Source organism: Bombina bombina, chromosome 4 (genome assembly GCF_027579735.1).
Source record: "Bombina bombina isolate aBomBom1 chromosome 4, aBomBom1.pri, whole genome shotgun sequence".
Lineage (NCBI taxonomy): Eukaryota > Metazoa > Chordata > Amphibia > Anura > Bombinatoridae > Bombina > Bombina bombina.
This window is the reverse complement of record NC_069502.1, coordinates 203973254-203989836: the sequence shown is the minus strand read 5'-3', so window position 1 is coordinate 203989836 and position 16583 is coordinate 203973254. Positions and strand designations below refer to the sequence as shown.

The 16583-nt window shown below is 37.7% G+C and overlaps 1 protein-coding gene across 2 annotated transcripts in view; it reads right to left on the bottom strand.

Moving 5' to 3' along the window:
* Window positions 1-16583, bottom strand: part of PPP2R3A (protein phosphatase 2 regulatory subunit B''alpha) — a 703244-nt gene that overhangs the window by 203529 nt on the left and 483132 nt on the right. For both annotated transcript variants that reach the window (XM_053709750.1, XM_053709751.1), the window contains exon 4: window positions 11838-14389. In XM_053709750.1, the coding sequence (XP_053565725.1) occupies window positions 11838-13832 (1995 nt within the window). In that variant the 5' untranslated portion in view covers window positions 13833-14389. The remainder of the gene's footprint in view (window positions 1-11837; window positions 14390-16583) is intronic.

Genomic DNA, 16583 nt, shown 5'->3' with positions numbered 1-16583 from the left:
TGGTACGCTTAGCCAGAGTAGAAACTGCTCCTTCCACCTTAGGGACCGTCTGCCATAAGTCCCGTGTGGTGGCGTCTATTGGAAACATTTTTCTAAATATAGGAGGGGGGAAAAGGGCACACCGGGCCTATCCCACTCCTTGGTAATAATTTCTGTAAGCCTCTTAGGTATAGGAAAAACGTCAGTACACGCCGGTACCGCATAGTATCTATCCAGCCTACATAATTTCTCTGGGATTGCAACCGTGTTACAATCATTCAGAGCCGCTAATACCTCCCCTAATAATACACGGAGCTTCTCAAGCTTAAATTTAAAATTTGAAATGTCTGAGTCCAGTCTATTTGGATCAGATCCGTCACCCACAGAATGAAGCTCTCCGTCTTCATGTTCTGCCATTTGTGACGCAGTATCAGACATGGCTCTAACATTATCAGCGTACTCTGTTCTCACCCCAGAGTGGTCGCGTTTACCTCTAAGTTCTGGTAATTTAGATAAAACTTCAGTCATAACATTAGCCATGTCTTGTAAAGTGATTTGTAATGGACGCCCTGATGTACTTGGCGTCGCAATATCACGCACCTCCTGAGCGGGAGATGCAGGTACTGACACGTGAGGAGAGTTAGTCGGCATAACTTTCCCCTCGTTGTCTGGTGAAATTTTCTTAAAATGTACAGATTGGCTTTTATTTAAAGTAGCATCAATGCAATTAGTACACAAATTTCTATTGGGCTCCACATTGGCTTTTGAACATATTGCACAAAGAGATTCCTCTATGTCAGACATGTTAAAACAAACTAGCAATTAGCCTAGCAAGCTTGAAAATACTTTTCAAATAAATTTGCAAGCAATATAAAAAACGTTACTGTGCCTTTAAGAAGCACACAAAAAGTGTCACAGTTGAAATAACAATGAACCGGATTAGTTATAGAAACCAAATTTTCACAGTAAATGCATAAAGTTAGCAAAGGATTGCACTCACTAGCAATGGATGATTAACCCTTAATATCAGAAAAACGGATAACAATTGAAAATATAAGCGTTTTAATCACAGTCAAAGCACAGTCTCACAGGTCTGCTGTGAGTGATTACCTCCCTCAAAACTAGTTTTGAAGACCCCTGAGCTCTGTAGAGACGTCTTGGATCATGCAGGGAGAAGAAAGCAGACTGTGACTGAATTTCTAATGCGCAGTAAAAGCGCCAAAATAGGCCCCTCCCACTCACAATACAACAGTGAGGGAAGCTCAGTAAACTGTTTTAATTCAAAACAAACGACAACCATGTGGAAAATAACGCCCAAAATTTTTTTTCACCAAGTACCTCAGATAAATAAACGATTAACATGCCAGCAAACGTTTAAAATATAATCTATGAAATGTTATTAAAGGGACAGTCTAGGCCAAAATAAACTTCATGATTCAGATAGAGCATGTAATTTTAAACAATTTTCCAATTTACTTTTATCACCAATTTTGCTTTGTTCTCTTGGTATTCTTAGTTGAAAGCTTAACCTAGGAGGTTCATATGCTAATTTCTTAGACCTTGAAGCCCACCTCTTTCAGATTGCATTTTAACAGTTTTTCACCACTAGAGGGTGTTAGTTCACGTATTTCATATAGATAACACTGTGCTCATGCACAAGAAGTTATCTGGGAGCAGGCACTGATTGGCTAGACTGCAAGTCTGTCAAAAGAATTGAAAAAAGCGGCAGTTTGCAGAGGCTTAGATACAAGATAATCACAGAGGTTAAAAGTAGATTATTATAACTGTGTTGGTTATGCAAAACTGTGAAATGGATAATAAAGGGATTATCTATCTTTTAAAACAATAAAAATTCTGGTGTAGACTGTCCCTTTAAAAAGCCTGCTGCTAGTCGCTCACACTGCAGATTAGGCTAAAAGTTATATGTATACAGTATTTTCCCAGTGAAGTGCCATTCCCCAGAAATACTTAATTGTAAACATACATATATATCAGCCTGATACCAGTCGCTACTACTGCATTTAAGGCTGTACTTACATTACATCGGTATTAGCAGTATTTTCTCAGTCAATTCCATTCCTTAGAAAATAATATACTGCAACATACCTCTTTGCAGGTGAACCTGCCCGCTGTCCCCTGTTCTGAAGTTACCTCGCTCCTCAGAATGGCCGAGAACAGCAAATGGATCTTAGTTACGTCCGCTAAGATCATACACAAACTCAGGTAGATTCTTCTTCTAATGCTGCCTGAGAAAAAACAACACACTCCGGTGCCGTTTAAAATAACAAACTTTTGATTGAAGAAATAAAAACTAAGGCCTAGATTTAGAGTTCGGCGGTAGCCGTCAAAACCAGCGTTAGAGGCTCCTAACGCTGGTTTTGGGCGCCCGCTGGTATTTGGAGTCAGTGATTAAAGGGTCTAACGCTCACTTTACAGCCGCGACTTTTCCATACCGCAGATCCCCCTACGCCATTTGCGTAGCCTATCTTTTCAATGGGATCTTCCTAACGCCGGTATTTAGAGTCGTTTCTGCAGTGAGCGTTAGAGCTCTAACGACAAGATTCCAGCCGCCTGAAAATAGCAGGAGTTAAGAGCTTTCTGGCTAACGCCGGTTTATAAAGCTCTTAACTACTGTACCCTAAAGTACACTAACACCCATAAACTACCTATGTACCCCTAAACCGAGCTCCCCCCACATCGCCGCCACTCGATTAAAATTTTTAACCCCTAATCTGCCGACCGCCACCTACGTATACTTATGTACCCCTAATCTGCTGCCCCTAACACCGCCGACCCCTGTATTATATCTATTAACCCCTAACTTGCCCCCCACAACGTCGCCGCAAGCTACTTAAAATAATTAACCCCTAATCTTCCGACCGCAAATCGCCGCCACCTACGTTATCCCTATGTACCCCTAATCTGCTACCCCTAACATCGCCGACCCCTATGTTATATTTATTAACCCCTAATCTGCCCCCCACAACGTCGCCGACACCTACCTACACTTATTAAACCCCTAATCTGCCGACCGGAGCTCACCGCTATTCTAATAAATGGATTAAACCCTAAAGCTAAGTCTAACCCTAACACTAACACCCCCCTAAGTTAAATATAATTTTTATCTAACGAAATAAATTAACTCTTATTAAATACATGATTCCTATTTAAAGCTAAATACTTACCTGTAAAATAAATCCTAATATAGCTACAATATAAATTATAATTATATTATAGCTATTTTAGGATTAATATTTATTTTACAGGCAACTTTGTAATTATTTTAACCAGGTACAATAGCTATTAAATAGTTAAGAACTATTTAATAGTTACCTAGTTAAAATAATAACAAATTTACCCTGTAAAATAAATCCTAACCTAAGATATAATTAAACCTAACACTACCCTATCAATAAAATAATTAAATAAACTACCTACAATTACCTACAATTAACCTAACACTACACTATCAATAAATTAATTAAACACAATTGCTACAAATAAATAAAATTAAATAAACTATCTAAAGTACAAAAAATAAAAAAGAAACTAAGTTACAGAAAATAATAAAATATTTACAAACATAATAAAAATATTACAACAATTTTAAACTAATTACACCTACTCTAAGCCCCCTAATAAAATAACAAAGCCCCCCAAAATAAAAAATTCCCTACCCCTATTCTAAAATACAAATATTACAAGCTCTTTTACCTTACCAGCCCTGAACAGGGCCCTTTGCGGGGCATGCCCCAAGAATTTCAGCTCTTTTGCCTGTAAAAAAAAACATACAATACCCCCCCCCAACATTACAACCCACCACCCACATACCCCTAATCTAACCCAAACCCCCCTTAAATAAACCTAACACTACCCCCCTGATGATCTTCCTACCTTGTCGTCACCATGCCAGGTTCACCGATCCGTCCTGGCTCCAAGATCTTCATCCAACCCAAGCGTGGGCTAGACATCCACTGAAGAAGTCCAGAAGAGGGTCCAAAGTCTTCCTCCTATCCGGCAAGAAGAGGACATCCGGACCGGCAAACATCTTCTCCAAGCGGCATCTTCTATCTTCTTCCATCCGATGACGACCGGCTCCATCTTGAAGACCTCCAGCGCGGATCCATCCTCTTCTTCCGACGACTAGACGACGAATGACGGTTCCTTTAAGGGACGTCATCCAAGATGGCGTCCCTCGAATTCCGATTGGCTGATAGGATTCTATCAGCCAATCGGAATTAAGGTAGGAATTTTCTGATTGGCTGATGGAATCAGCCAATCAGAATATAGTTCAAATCCGATTGGCTGATCCAATCAGCCAATCAGATTGAGCTCGCATTCTATTGGCTGTTCCGATCAGCCAATAGAATGCGAGCTCAATCTGATTGGCTGATTGGATCAGCCAATCGATTGAACTATATTCTGATTGGCTGATTCCATCAGCCAATCAGAAAATTCCTACCTTAATTCCGATTGGCTGATAGAATCCTATCAGCCAATCGGAATTCGAGGGACGCCATCTTGGATGACGTCCCTTAAAGGAACCGTCATTCGTCGTCTAGTCGTCGGAAGAAGAGGATGGATCCGCGCTGGAGGTCTTCAAGATGGAGCCGGTCGTCATCGGATGGAAGAAGATAGAAGATGCCGCTTGGAGAAGATGTTTGCCGGTCCGGATGTCCTCTTCTTGCCGGATAGGAGGAAGACTTTGGACCCTCTTCTGGACTTCTTCAGTGGATGTCTAGCCCACGCTTGGGTTGGATGAAGATCTTGGAGCCAGGACGGATCGGTGAACCTGGCATGGTGAAGACAAGGTAGGAAGATCATCAGGGGGGTAGTGTTAGGTTTATTTAAGGGGGGTTTGGGTTAGATTAGGGGTATGTGGGTGGTGGGTTGTAATGTTGGGGGGGGGGTTATTGTATGTTTTTTTTTACAGGCAAAAGAGCTGAAATTCTTGGGGCATGCCCCGCAAAGGGCCCTGTTCAGGGCTGGGTAAGGTAAAAGAGCTTGTAATATTTGTATTTTAGAATAGGGTAGGGAATTTTTTATTTTGGGGGCTTTGTTATTTTATTAGGGGGCTTAGAGTAGGTGTAATTAGTTTAAAATTGTTGTAATATTTTTATTATGTTTGTAAATATTTTATTATTTTCTGTAACTTAGTTCTTTTTTATTTTTTGTACTTTAGATAGTTTATTTAATTTTATTTATTTGTAGCAATTGTGTTTAATTAATTTATTGATAGTGTAGTGTTAGGTTAATTGTAGGTAATTGTAGGTAGTTTATTTAATTATTTTATTGATAGGGTAGTGTTAGGTTTAATTATATCTTAGGTTATGATTTATTTTACAGGTAAATTTGTTATTATTTTAACTAGGTAACTATTAAATAGTTCTTAACTATTTAATAGCTATTGTACCTGGTTAAAATAATTACAAAGTTGCCTGTAAAATAAATATTAATCCTAAAATAGCTATAATATAATTATAATTTATATTGTAGCTATATTAGGATTTATTTTACAGGTAAGTATTTAGCTTTAAATAGGAATCATTTATTTAATAAGAGTTAATTTATTTTGTTAGATAAAAATTATATTTAACTTAGGGGGGTGTTAGTGTTAGGGTTAGACTTAGCTTTAGGGGTTAATCCATTTATTAGAATAGCGGTGAGCTCCGGTCGGCAGATTAGGGGTTAATAATTGAAGGTAGGTGTCGGCGATGTTAGGGAGGGCAGATTAGGGTTAATACTATTTATGATAGGGTTAGTGAGGCGGATTAGGGGTTAATAACTTTATTATAGTAGCGGTGCGGTCCGCTCGGCAGATTAGGGGTTAATAAGTGTAGGCAGGTGTCGGCGACGATGTGGGGGGCAGATTAGGGGTTAATAAATATAACATAGGGGTCGGCGATGTTAGGGCAGCAGATTAGGGGTACATAGGGATAACGTAGGTGGCGGCGGTTTACGGAGCGGCAGATTAGGGGTTAAAAGTGTAATGCAGGGGTCAGCGATAGCGGGGGCGGCAGATTAGGAGTTAATAAGTGTAAGGTTAGGGGTGTTTAGACTCGGGGTACATGTTAGGGTGTTAGGTGCAGACTTAGGAGGTGTTTCCCCATAGGAAACAATGGGGCTGCGTTAGGAGCTGAACGCTGCTTTTTTGCAGGTGTTAGGTTTTTTTTCAGCTCAAACAGCCCCATTGTTTCCTATGGGAGAATCGTGCACGAGCACGTTTTTGATGCCGGCCGCGTCCGTAAGCAACTCTGGTATCGAGAGTTGCATTTGCGGTATAAATGCTCTACGCTCCTTTTTTGGAGCCTAACGCAGCATTTGTTTGAACTCTCGATACCAGAGTTAAATTTATGGTGCGGCCAGAAAAAAACCCGCGGAGCGTTAACAGCCCTTTTACCGCCGAACTCTAAATCTAGGCCTAAGTTTAACAACCACAGTCCTCTCACACATCCTATCTATTAGTTGGGTGCAAGAGAATGACTGGGTATGACGTAGAGGGGAGGAGCTATATAGCAGCTCTGCTTGGGTGATCCTCTTGCACTTCCTGTTGGGGAGGAGTTAATATCCCATAAGTAATGGATGACCCGTGGACTGACTACACTTAACAGGAGAAAGCTTCATCTCCTCATTGCACCACAGGCAAAGAGAATGACTCGGGGTTGTGGGTGGGGAAGTAATACTTAAAGGGACAGTCTACACCAAAATGTTTATTGTTTAAAAAGATAGACAATCCCTTTATTACCCATTCCCCAGTTTTGCATAACTAACAAAGTTATATTAATACATGTTTTACCTTTGTGATTACCTTGTATCTAAGCCTCTGCAGACTGCCCCCTTATGTCAGTGCTTGTGACTGACATGAAGGTTAGCCAATCAGTGCAGACTCCTAAATAACTCCACGGGAGTGAGCACAATGCTATCTATATGACACACATGAACTAGTACTGTCTAACTCTGAAAAACTTTCAAAATGCTCTGAGCTAAGAGGCGATTTTCAAGGGTTTAGAAATCAGTTTGAGCCAACCTAGGTTTAGCTTTTCAAAAATATCACCAAGGGAACAAAGCAAATTTGATGATAAAAGTAAATTGGAAAGTTGTTTAAAATTGCATGCCCTATCTGAATCATGAAAGTTTAGTTTTGACTAGACTGTTCCTTTAACAGCTTTGCTGTGGTGCTCTTTGCCTCCTCCTGCTGGCCAGGAGTGATATTCCCAACAGTAATTGAAGATTCTCAACATATCTTATGAAAGAAATAATGATTTACTTCAGGTCTCAAAAAGCACTAAATTGTACAGCTCTATTTAGCACAGCTGCTTGTGCTATCCATTAAACGTATAGGATGTGCTATCAAAGTTTCGGCCATATTAACACGCTTTTGATAAAATATTTAACCATCCACTTGTAATACAAGATTGCACAAAACATAGTACAGTGTACTACTAATTGCACTTCACTTGTAAGGTAACTCTTTATTTACTGATATTTTTTTATTTAAAGGGATACTAAACCACAATTTTTTTTCATGATTCAGATAGATCATGCAATTTTAAGCAATTTTCTAATTTTAGGTTCAGCACCCTGGATAGTGCTTGCTTATTGGTGGCTACATTTAGCCACCAATCAGCAAGCGTAACCCAGGTTCTGAACCAAAAATGGGCAGGCTCCTAAATTTTACATTTTTGCTTTTTACATAAAGATAGCAAAAATACAAAGAAAAATTGATAATAGGTGTAAATTAGAAAGTTGTTTAAAATTGCACGCTTTGTCTCAATCATGAAAGAATAAAAATTGGGTTTAGTATCACTAAGTATACTTACGAGGTAAAGTTGCATTTTATTGAGATTTAAATTATTTTAAGACATAAATGGCACAAGCCAGAGAAATATGGCTGTATCTACTGCAAGTATTTATCTCCTGCTTATATTGACATAAGCTTTATTAGTATGCTAAGCCAATACATGGTATGCAACAAAGGTGTTATTTAAAAGGCTGAGTGAAGAATAGCTCATGTATTTACAGCTGCTGCTACTGACTGTTCTCTAAGTGCTCTACATTTATGGAGAACAATTAAGTATGTAACCCCTCAACTGCCAGATAAAGCTCCAATACATTGCTAGGTTAAGGTTTACTATCTTGTAACCAGGAGGTTAAATGTAAACATCCCCATACTCCGTATTTGTCCTTATTCCGTTATTATATTCATATTCAATTATCCTTTATGTGCTGTGCTTTGTGTAGCAATAATGTTAGTCCATTATTGAGATAATATATCATTATTGCTCTTTGCCTGGTGAAAAAGACCATTCAGAAGGAAAAACAACAACAAGAGTAAGTGGGATGATCTGCACAATTTTATAATCATTAGTACTAGTTGAAGGTTTACCATACTTGTTATTGGATGTGAGCAGAATGGCAAAATATCAGCTGAAAAAAATGAACATAATGGTTAAAAGGTTATATAAATGTTTTCATGTTTTTTAACCCCTTTGCTACCGGGACTTTCAACAAACTTGCCCCAAATACCAGACAATTTTTTAGCATTTTTGTTATCACTCCATTTAAACAGAGAGACTTTTTTTGTATTTACTTGTCAAAACTATATATATATTTTGAAGTAGACAACTTATTGTATTGATCTAGGTCCATTTTGGTATATTTCATGCCACCATTTCCCTGCCAAATGCGATCACATAAAAAAAAAAAAATAATAACTTTTTCCACTAACTTTGGGTTTCTCACTGCAATTCTTTACATATTGCTTGTGCAATCATGGCACAAATGGTTGTAAAAACTTCTCTGGGATCCCCTTTGTTCAAAGATATCGAAACACAGTCCAGCACACCCATATAACAGTGCACGCTGCTAGGGAGACTGCAATCCCAATATCCATAAAAGTCCACAAAGGCAGCAGCACTGTAATCATATACATTTGTTGGTTCCAAAACATAACCACAACGTTTTGGGGTATTACCCCTTAATCACATGAGATTTAGTGTAGAGATTACCCTCCCACCCCCTGAACCCTACTTGTTCCCTCCCAAACAACTTTCTTCCCTCCCTCACCCCCTACTGGTCACCAACATCTTAGGTACTGGCAGACAGTCTGCCAGTATGCAGTTTAGTTTAGTTTTTTTGTTTCATTATTATTATTTTATATATATATATATATATATATATATATATATATATATATATATATACGGTATATATAATATATATATAATTTTTTTCTGCAGTTTAGTGATCCTCCTCAACCCTCCCACCTTCCTGATCCCCTCAGATAGCTCTCTAACCCTCCCCCTAACACTACCTAAAATACATATATATATATATATATATATATTTTTTTTTTATTTTTTTTTTTTTTAAACGACATTTTCTATAGTGTAGTAACAATCATACTCCAGTTCTATATGCAGGCAGATGCCTGGATCTCAGGAACTTCAGCTCTAGGCTGTAATTTTAGAGCCAAGACTGCTGGAGCTTCCTGCAACTTGGATGTATATAGATGTCATGTGGTACGATAGGCAAAGTACCACATAACCTATATATATGTCCTTTTGGGTTAAGGGTTTAATCTAACTTTAATGTACTAGATAAATTATGAGAGAGAGAGAAGAGAGAGAAGAGAGAGAAGAGAGAGAGGAGAGGAGAGAGAGAGAGAAGAGAGAGAGAGAAGAGAGAGAAGAGAGAGAAGAGAGAGAGAGAGAGGAGAGAGAGAGAAGAGAGAGAGAGAGAGAGAGAGAGAGAGAGGAGAGAGAAGAGAGAGAAGAGAGAGAGAGAGAGAGAGAGAGAGGAGAGAGAGAAGAGAGAGAGAGAAGAGAGAGGAGAGAGAAGAGAGAGGAGAGAGAAGAGAGAGAGAAGAGAGAGAGGAGACTAGAGAAAGAGAGAAAGAGAAAGTGAGAGAGAAAGAAAGAGAGAAAGAGAGAGAGCGAAAGAGAGAGAGAAAGAAAGAGAGAGAAAGAAAGAGAGAGAGAGAGAGAGAAAGAAAGAAAGAAGGAAATAAAGAAGGAAATAAAGAAAGAAAGAAAGAAAGAGAGATAGATGTTTCTCACTTTTTGGACTGTGATCAATGCAAATTTTGTTAGGCGCATAGCAAATTTTCAGCATTAACTAAAGAATCACTGGATATGTTCAGAACAGAATTTCTTTGTTATTACTTTTTGATATTTGCATAGTTAACCTCCTTCCTACCAAACAAAACTGCAGAGCAATGCATATGAATGCAATACGGACCTCCCTCATACCCAAAGGGTTAAAGTAATTCCACAGCCAATTAATTTGTTCTGCTGTCTGTGAAAGACAAATGCACCGATATTACTTATATGTTTTTGTTGGTTAGATCCTGTATTTTGTTGATATGTTCTGGCCAAAATGACCTAATCATTTCCAGTTTAAAACTGCAAAAAAAAGTTTCACAGCACAGTACTGTAACTCAAAAATCTCAGGAAAGACAATGAACAAAGATCAGAAGACTTTGGCAACTAAACAAAGCCAAATCAATGAGATCCCTTGGGAAATTATGATTCAGATTCAATTCAGAATTCCTTTAACACTATTCCATATAAGGAAAGACAGTTCTAGTAAAGCGATGACAACACATAGTAAAACTGTTATTTAATTTAATGACCCCATACTATTCCATACATTATATATACGCCCCTATGTACTAAAAAACAGACAGATATGGTTCCTAAAACTGTACGTCAGCTGCCTGTATTTTCTATTGCACAATCACGAGAGCAGGGCCTGTCATTGGACAGCAGAAGGCTTCTTTATTCTTGGATTGAGATGAGCATAGTCCTCCCTTATTATCACAGTCTCTCCACTGGGTATGTTACGTGAAACATCTCCAACATTGAAAGAAGATATATGTAAAAAAAGAAAATATTTTACCTCACAATTTCCTCAGCTCACCCGAGTAAGTACTGCGTAAAAATATATCTTTCAGCTACTGTCCAGCAGCAGGTTAAAAAAAAAAAAAAATTAACTGCAGCCAATCAGCATCAACAGTGCTGAGGTTATGAACTATTTTACTGTGATCTCATGAGATTTCACTTAACTCTCATGAGATTTTATAGTAACTTCCTTAAACTGAATAGTTGTGCACAAGGCTCCCTACCTTGCCGATCCCGGGACAGGCATACTGATTTGCTGCTTAAAGTCCTTTACAATGGGGTTTGAATACATAGGACATTTTGAGGTAAAATATATTTCTTTTTTACATAGAGATGTCCAGGTGATATTTTCTAGCCAACTTTTTACAGCTATGTTGCATCACTTTCAAGTGTTTCAACATTTGGGTATTATGGCCTTTAAACACACCGTTCTGTGCAAACAGACTTTAGCCTACTTTAAGCTGAAGTGAAGGAGCTGATAATGACACATAATGTATGCCCCCTGGAAACTTTGCAATTGTATTTAATTGTATATTGTAATTTCTTAAGCATACATCTTAAAATGTCTAAAAAGGTAGAAAGTCAATAAAAATACTGAGGAGTCAGTCATGGTTTTTTTTTACAACCAAAACCAGGGTAGATATATAGCTGTGAGCTAAAACTGAAATCTCAGGAACAATGGCTAGGTATAGATACTTACATCAATATATTGAGAATAATCTAAAGCTAGGTATATATCCTTACATCAATATAGTGAAAATCTAAAGCTAGGTATAGATGCCCATTTCAGTCATCTCTGTGAGAATCAAATGTAAACGTTTTCACATCTGTTTGTATATGGTGTTTTATTTTACTTCTAATGGATTTAATATCTGTAGAAAATTACTGACAAAGCTGCCATATTTTTTAAACATATTAATAGCTGGTAAATTCATGAATAACATTTTTTTTCCTTACCTTGATGACTTCTGGGGTCTGCTGAATTAACAATGTAGGCCCAGGATGCATGTCTTGGCTATAGTGTTGATTAGATACTGAGGACGGAGAAACCAAGTTTTCCTTGAGGATCTGCATAACTTCTTTTTGCTTAGACAAAGTTCCTTTACCTGTGCGCCATTCAACAAGTTCTTGGGCAAAGTCCTCAATGCTTCCCAATATGCGTACCAAAAGATTGCGATCATCATCAGCCAATTTCTGTCCACTGGCTTCCTTTGATTGTACTGCTGGGAAAGATTGCAAATTTGATTCATGTTCGAAAACAGCAAATCCAGATTGTGCATTTGATGTTTCTGCAGAAGAAATTGGAGGGTTCTTTAGTGTGCTCTCAATTTTTTGAGAAAAACGTTCCAAGTCCAAGAGTAACTTGTCAATTTCCTCTTGGTCATTGCTTTTGGGCGCCTTACTTGGGGCTGATGAATGCATATTGTAAGCAGGTATGGCCATTCTTGTTTCTTCATTACCAAAACAAGAAATTGTTGAATTAATGGAAGACTTCACAGAAGCCTCAACAGAGTTATGGTTGACATATGATTTGTGTTGCTTTTCCCTTTCAGTTAATAACTGGCCAGATAACCCAGACTTACATAAACTTGCTGAACTTTTCTTTACATTTTGTTCCAAATCTGAATCCTCCTCAATGAAAAGTTTTTCCATTGAATTTCTTGATGATCTTTCCACGTTCATCCCATAAGGTGGGTCAGCTATAGAATTAGCTTGATGAGAAGGCGCTGAACGATTTTTCACAGACCCTGTTTGATTTTTTTGGTTACCTCGCTGCCAGGTTTTAGCAGGTAGAGGAGGTGCAACTGAAGGCACTGATTTTATTGTAATGGCTTCAACTGCATTGCTAATTTGTGGTGTTTTTTCTTTATGTTCAGTGCTGGCCAAAGACAGGCCTGTCAGTGAAGGTGGTGTCTGAACAACATCTTCATACTTAGGAGGCTGCTCTAGACCATATATGGGGGAGAAGGGATGCTGCTGTAGACTGTGAATGCTACTAACAAGCTCTGCTAGATCACTACGTTCATGGATCCCATGAGGTCCATGTTCTAATTCAAAGGGAAGCTGTTTCAAATAGGATGATAGTCTTGCCATAACATTCATGTAAATAATCTCAGGGTTTGGGAAATGATCAGACCCTTTTCCTTCTCCCATACTGCTGCCAGAGATTCCCATTGACCTGTTTTTGATGCACTGCTTGATGATATTGGTGCACTTCTTCAGGTCATCCGAGCACTTGAGTAGAATGTCCAGGCACATTTTAATGTCTTCTCCTGATTCTGAATTGTCCAGCTTGTGTTTCTTGAGAATCTGATTAATGAGGTTTTCATCTGAAAGCCCCTGCAAATATAAAGCACTCATGCTATGAATGGAATCTTCAAATGAATTACTGTTTGAAAGTGCTGTTTTTGCCTCTAACCCTTGTGTTGTTGAAAAGCCAAAGGGAGGGCAGTTTTCATTATTAGCAAATTGACCATAGATATAGTCATAGTCTGCAGATTTTCTACTAAAAGAATCTGGGCGGACCTTTCTTCCTTTCCTGAGATTGGCATGCTGGTTTGTGGAGCTTCTAAGCTTTTCAAAAGAGAACTCCTTGGTTTTACCACTGGCAAGATTTATAGCTTCACCAGTTATGTCTTTTAGGCTGGCAGTACATTGGACAGCAGAAGGCTTCTTTATTCTTGGATTGAGATGAGCATAGTCCTCACTTATTATCACAGTCTCTCCACTGGGTATGTTACGCGAAACATCTCCAACGTTGAAAGAAGATATATCAGGGGGTTTGAGCAGCTCTGAGCAAACACTGTGGTGAGTGACCATACACTGTACTCCAAGTCTATGAACCTGACAAATTCCAGGGCAGTAATGAATTACATTCTGAATCCTCTTATCCAAGACTACACTATTATAACATGTGACTTTATGAGCAACAAGTTTATAAGCTGCAGCCATTGTGAAAGTATGGCAAATAAATAAATAAATTAACAAAATAACAATAATAATAGTAATAAAACAACAGAATTCTATAAATTCTGGATTAACAAAACATTTGCTGAATGTCTTCTGGAATTACACAGTGAATTGCTTTCTAAGATGGTGTTGAAGACTCCAGGCAGTTTCAGCAATGAAAGAAAACTTTACAAATTCATTAAAAAAACAATTACATGCTAAAAAATAAATATAAATGAAAGAACTACAATCCAGAGAGACGGGTCAGTTATGCGTTGCTTATGATGGGCTGGTGCCAGGGGTACAATATGATTGTTATTTATCTTTTCTCGTCATCTCCAGGACAGGCAGCACACCTCCTCATATAATCCATTTTTTTAATCCAAACAGGAGTCCAGATTAAAAGCCCAGAGTCTCTTATCAAAAACATTGCCAAACTGTACTGAAGCTATGTAGTGTTTTTATCAATGTGTTTGATGAAGGAAGAAATGCAGTGAGCTCTTTTCTGATCCAAGAATTATAGCTCTCCTCCGCGTTACTTGATTAAAGGACCCGGAATTCTGTAGAAACACAAAACATTGGGAAAAAAATAGCAGATTAACTGATAAGTAATATTTACTTATAAAAGCATCAGAATATTCTCTAGGGCTTTAATATGCTGACATGAAATCTTGGCACAAAAGCTACTGCACAAAGTAACAACAAATTAGTGTCTGGGTGTGTCTGAAAGGGAATCAAGATATGCAACTGAACTGATACAGAGAAATCCAGTAGAGAACAAAAGGAGGTGATTAATAAAAAGAGTGGAGGGTGTAGGAGGGAGTTTGGCGGAATATCTGCAATGTCTGCTGGAAAGAACCTGCATGAGGTTAATGTACATATACAAAAAGATAAGACAGAAAGAGTTGTTAATTACAATCGTGTAGCACTGAGCTAATAAATGCAAGTTCTATTTTCCTGAAAGAAAAAAAAGAAAAAAAAGAAAAAAAAGGATATATGGGAGTGTCCTCTTTATAAAATATTCCGTTTCTCAAACAGTAACTTGAGAACATTAGAATTGTTGTATGTATGTTCAAGGGACATTTTTATTTTTTAACTGAGTTTTACTGTTGTACATATGCTCCTTGTAATACCGAGACCTTGAAGGGATACTAAACCCAATTTTTTTCTTACATGATTCGGATAGAGCATGCAATTTTAAGCAACTTTCTAATTTACTGCTATTATCAATGTTTATTCATTCTCTTGCTATCTTTATTTGAAAAGCAAGAATGCAAGTTTGGAAAAGCCGGGCTTATTTTTGGTTCACAACCTGGGTTGTGCTTGCTGATTGGTGGCTAAAATGCACCCACCATTAAACAAGTGCTGTATAGTGTCAGAACCAATAATTGGCCGGCTCCTTAGCTTAGATGCCTTCTTTTTCAAATAAAGATAGCAAGAGAACGAAGAAAACAATTAATAATAGGAGTAAATTAGAAAGTTGCTTAAAATTGCATGCTTTGTCTGAATCATGAAAGAAAAAATTTGGGTTTAGTATCCCTTCAAGGTCTTGGTATTACAAGGAGCATATGTACAACAGTAAAACTCAGTTAAAAAATAAAAATAAAAACATTAAAGGAGCGGCAATGAAATACTGGGAGCTAGCTGAGGACATTGAGTGAGCCAATGACAAGAGGCAGCCGTCAATCATCCGCTAACTTCTAGTAGTGCATTACTATTCCAGGGCATACCAAGTTATGCTTTTTGTTTTAAAAATGGATACCACTCTGAAACGTGATAAGTAACATAGTAATGGCATGGCAAAAATTTTGTATTGCCCTCAATATCAACTATAGGATATCTAAGTATCTTACGTTTTTAGGACATACAGATTTTGGTCCCGGTTTGAACTACGTTATATTCCATGTTTGGAGAAGTGTAGGCCTGGAGTACATAGTACAACTGTTAGATAAGGGGACTGGAATGATAAAATCATTTATACAAAACCAAGAAGAATTTGGTTTACCGAGACATCATTTCTATGGTTATCTCCAGGCAAAAATTTTTTATAATCATCTAACGTATAACCAAGACAGTAATTAGGAATAATTGTAGTAGGTATCCAAATTTATGGGGCTGGTTATTTTTCAATCGCAACATGGTATAAGATGATTATGAAAAATCTAGGTAAGGTACATATAGGAAATTTGGAAAATAAATGGCAAAAAGTTTTGCCAGAAATCTCAGAAATAGATATTAAACAGAGCATAGAGATAGACGGATATAGGAATACGCGGTGGAAGGAAACGCATAGTTATATTATAAATAATTCATATATCACTCCTAAATTACTGGCTAAATGGGATAGAAACCTCAAAGGAGATTGTTTCCATTGTCATGCCCCACAGGCAGATATCACACATTGTTTTTGGTACTGCCCTAGGATACTACAGTATTGGAAAAAGGTGGCTTATTGGCTAAATAGATGTGACACTCAGATTTTTCCCCCACTCTTACCTCTATACTTTTTTTGTGCTTCCAATACAATTTAAAAAAGAAGAATATCTGCTAACGACCATAATACAATTAGCCCGGAATTTAATACTACAACATTGGAAGGCACAAAAATATCCCAGCACAGCAGAATTTAGACAGAAGGTGATTTCTCAACTGATACAAGAACAATTGAACATAGAACCTGATAATGAGAATCAGTTTAAAGTCTTTTATACAAAAACTAAATTTATGCTTACCTGATAAATTTATTTCTCTTGT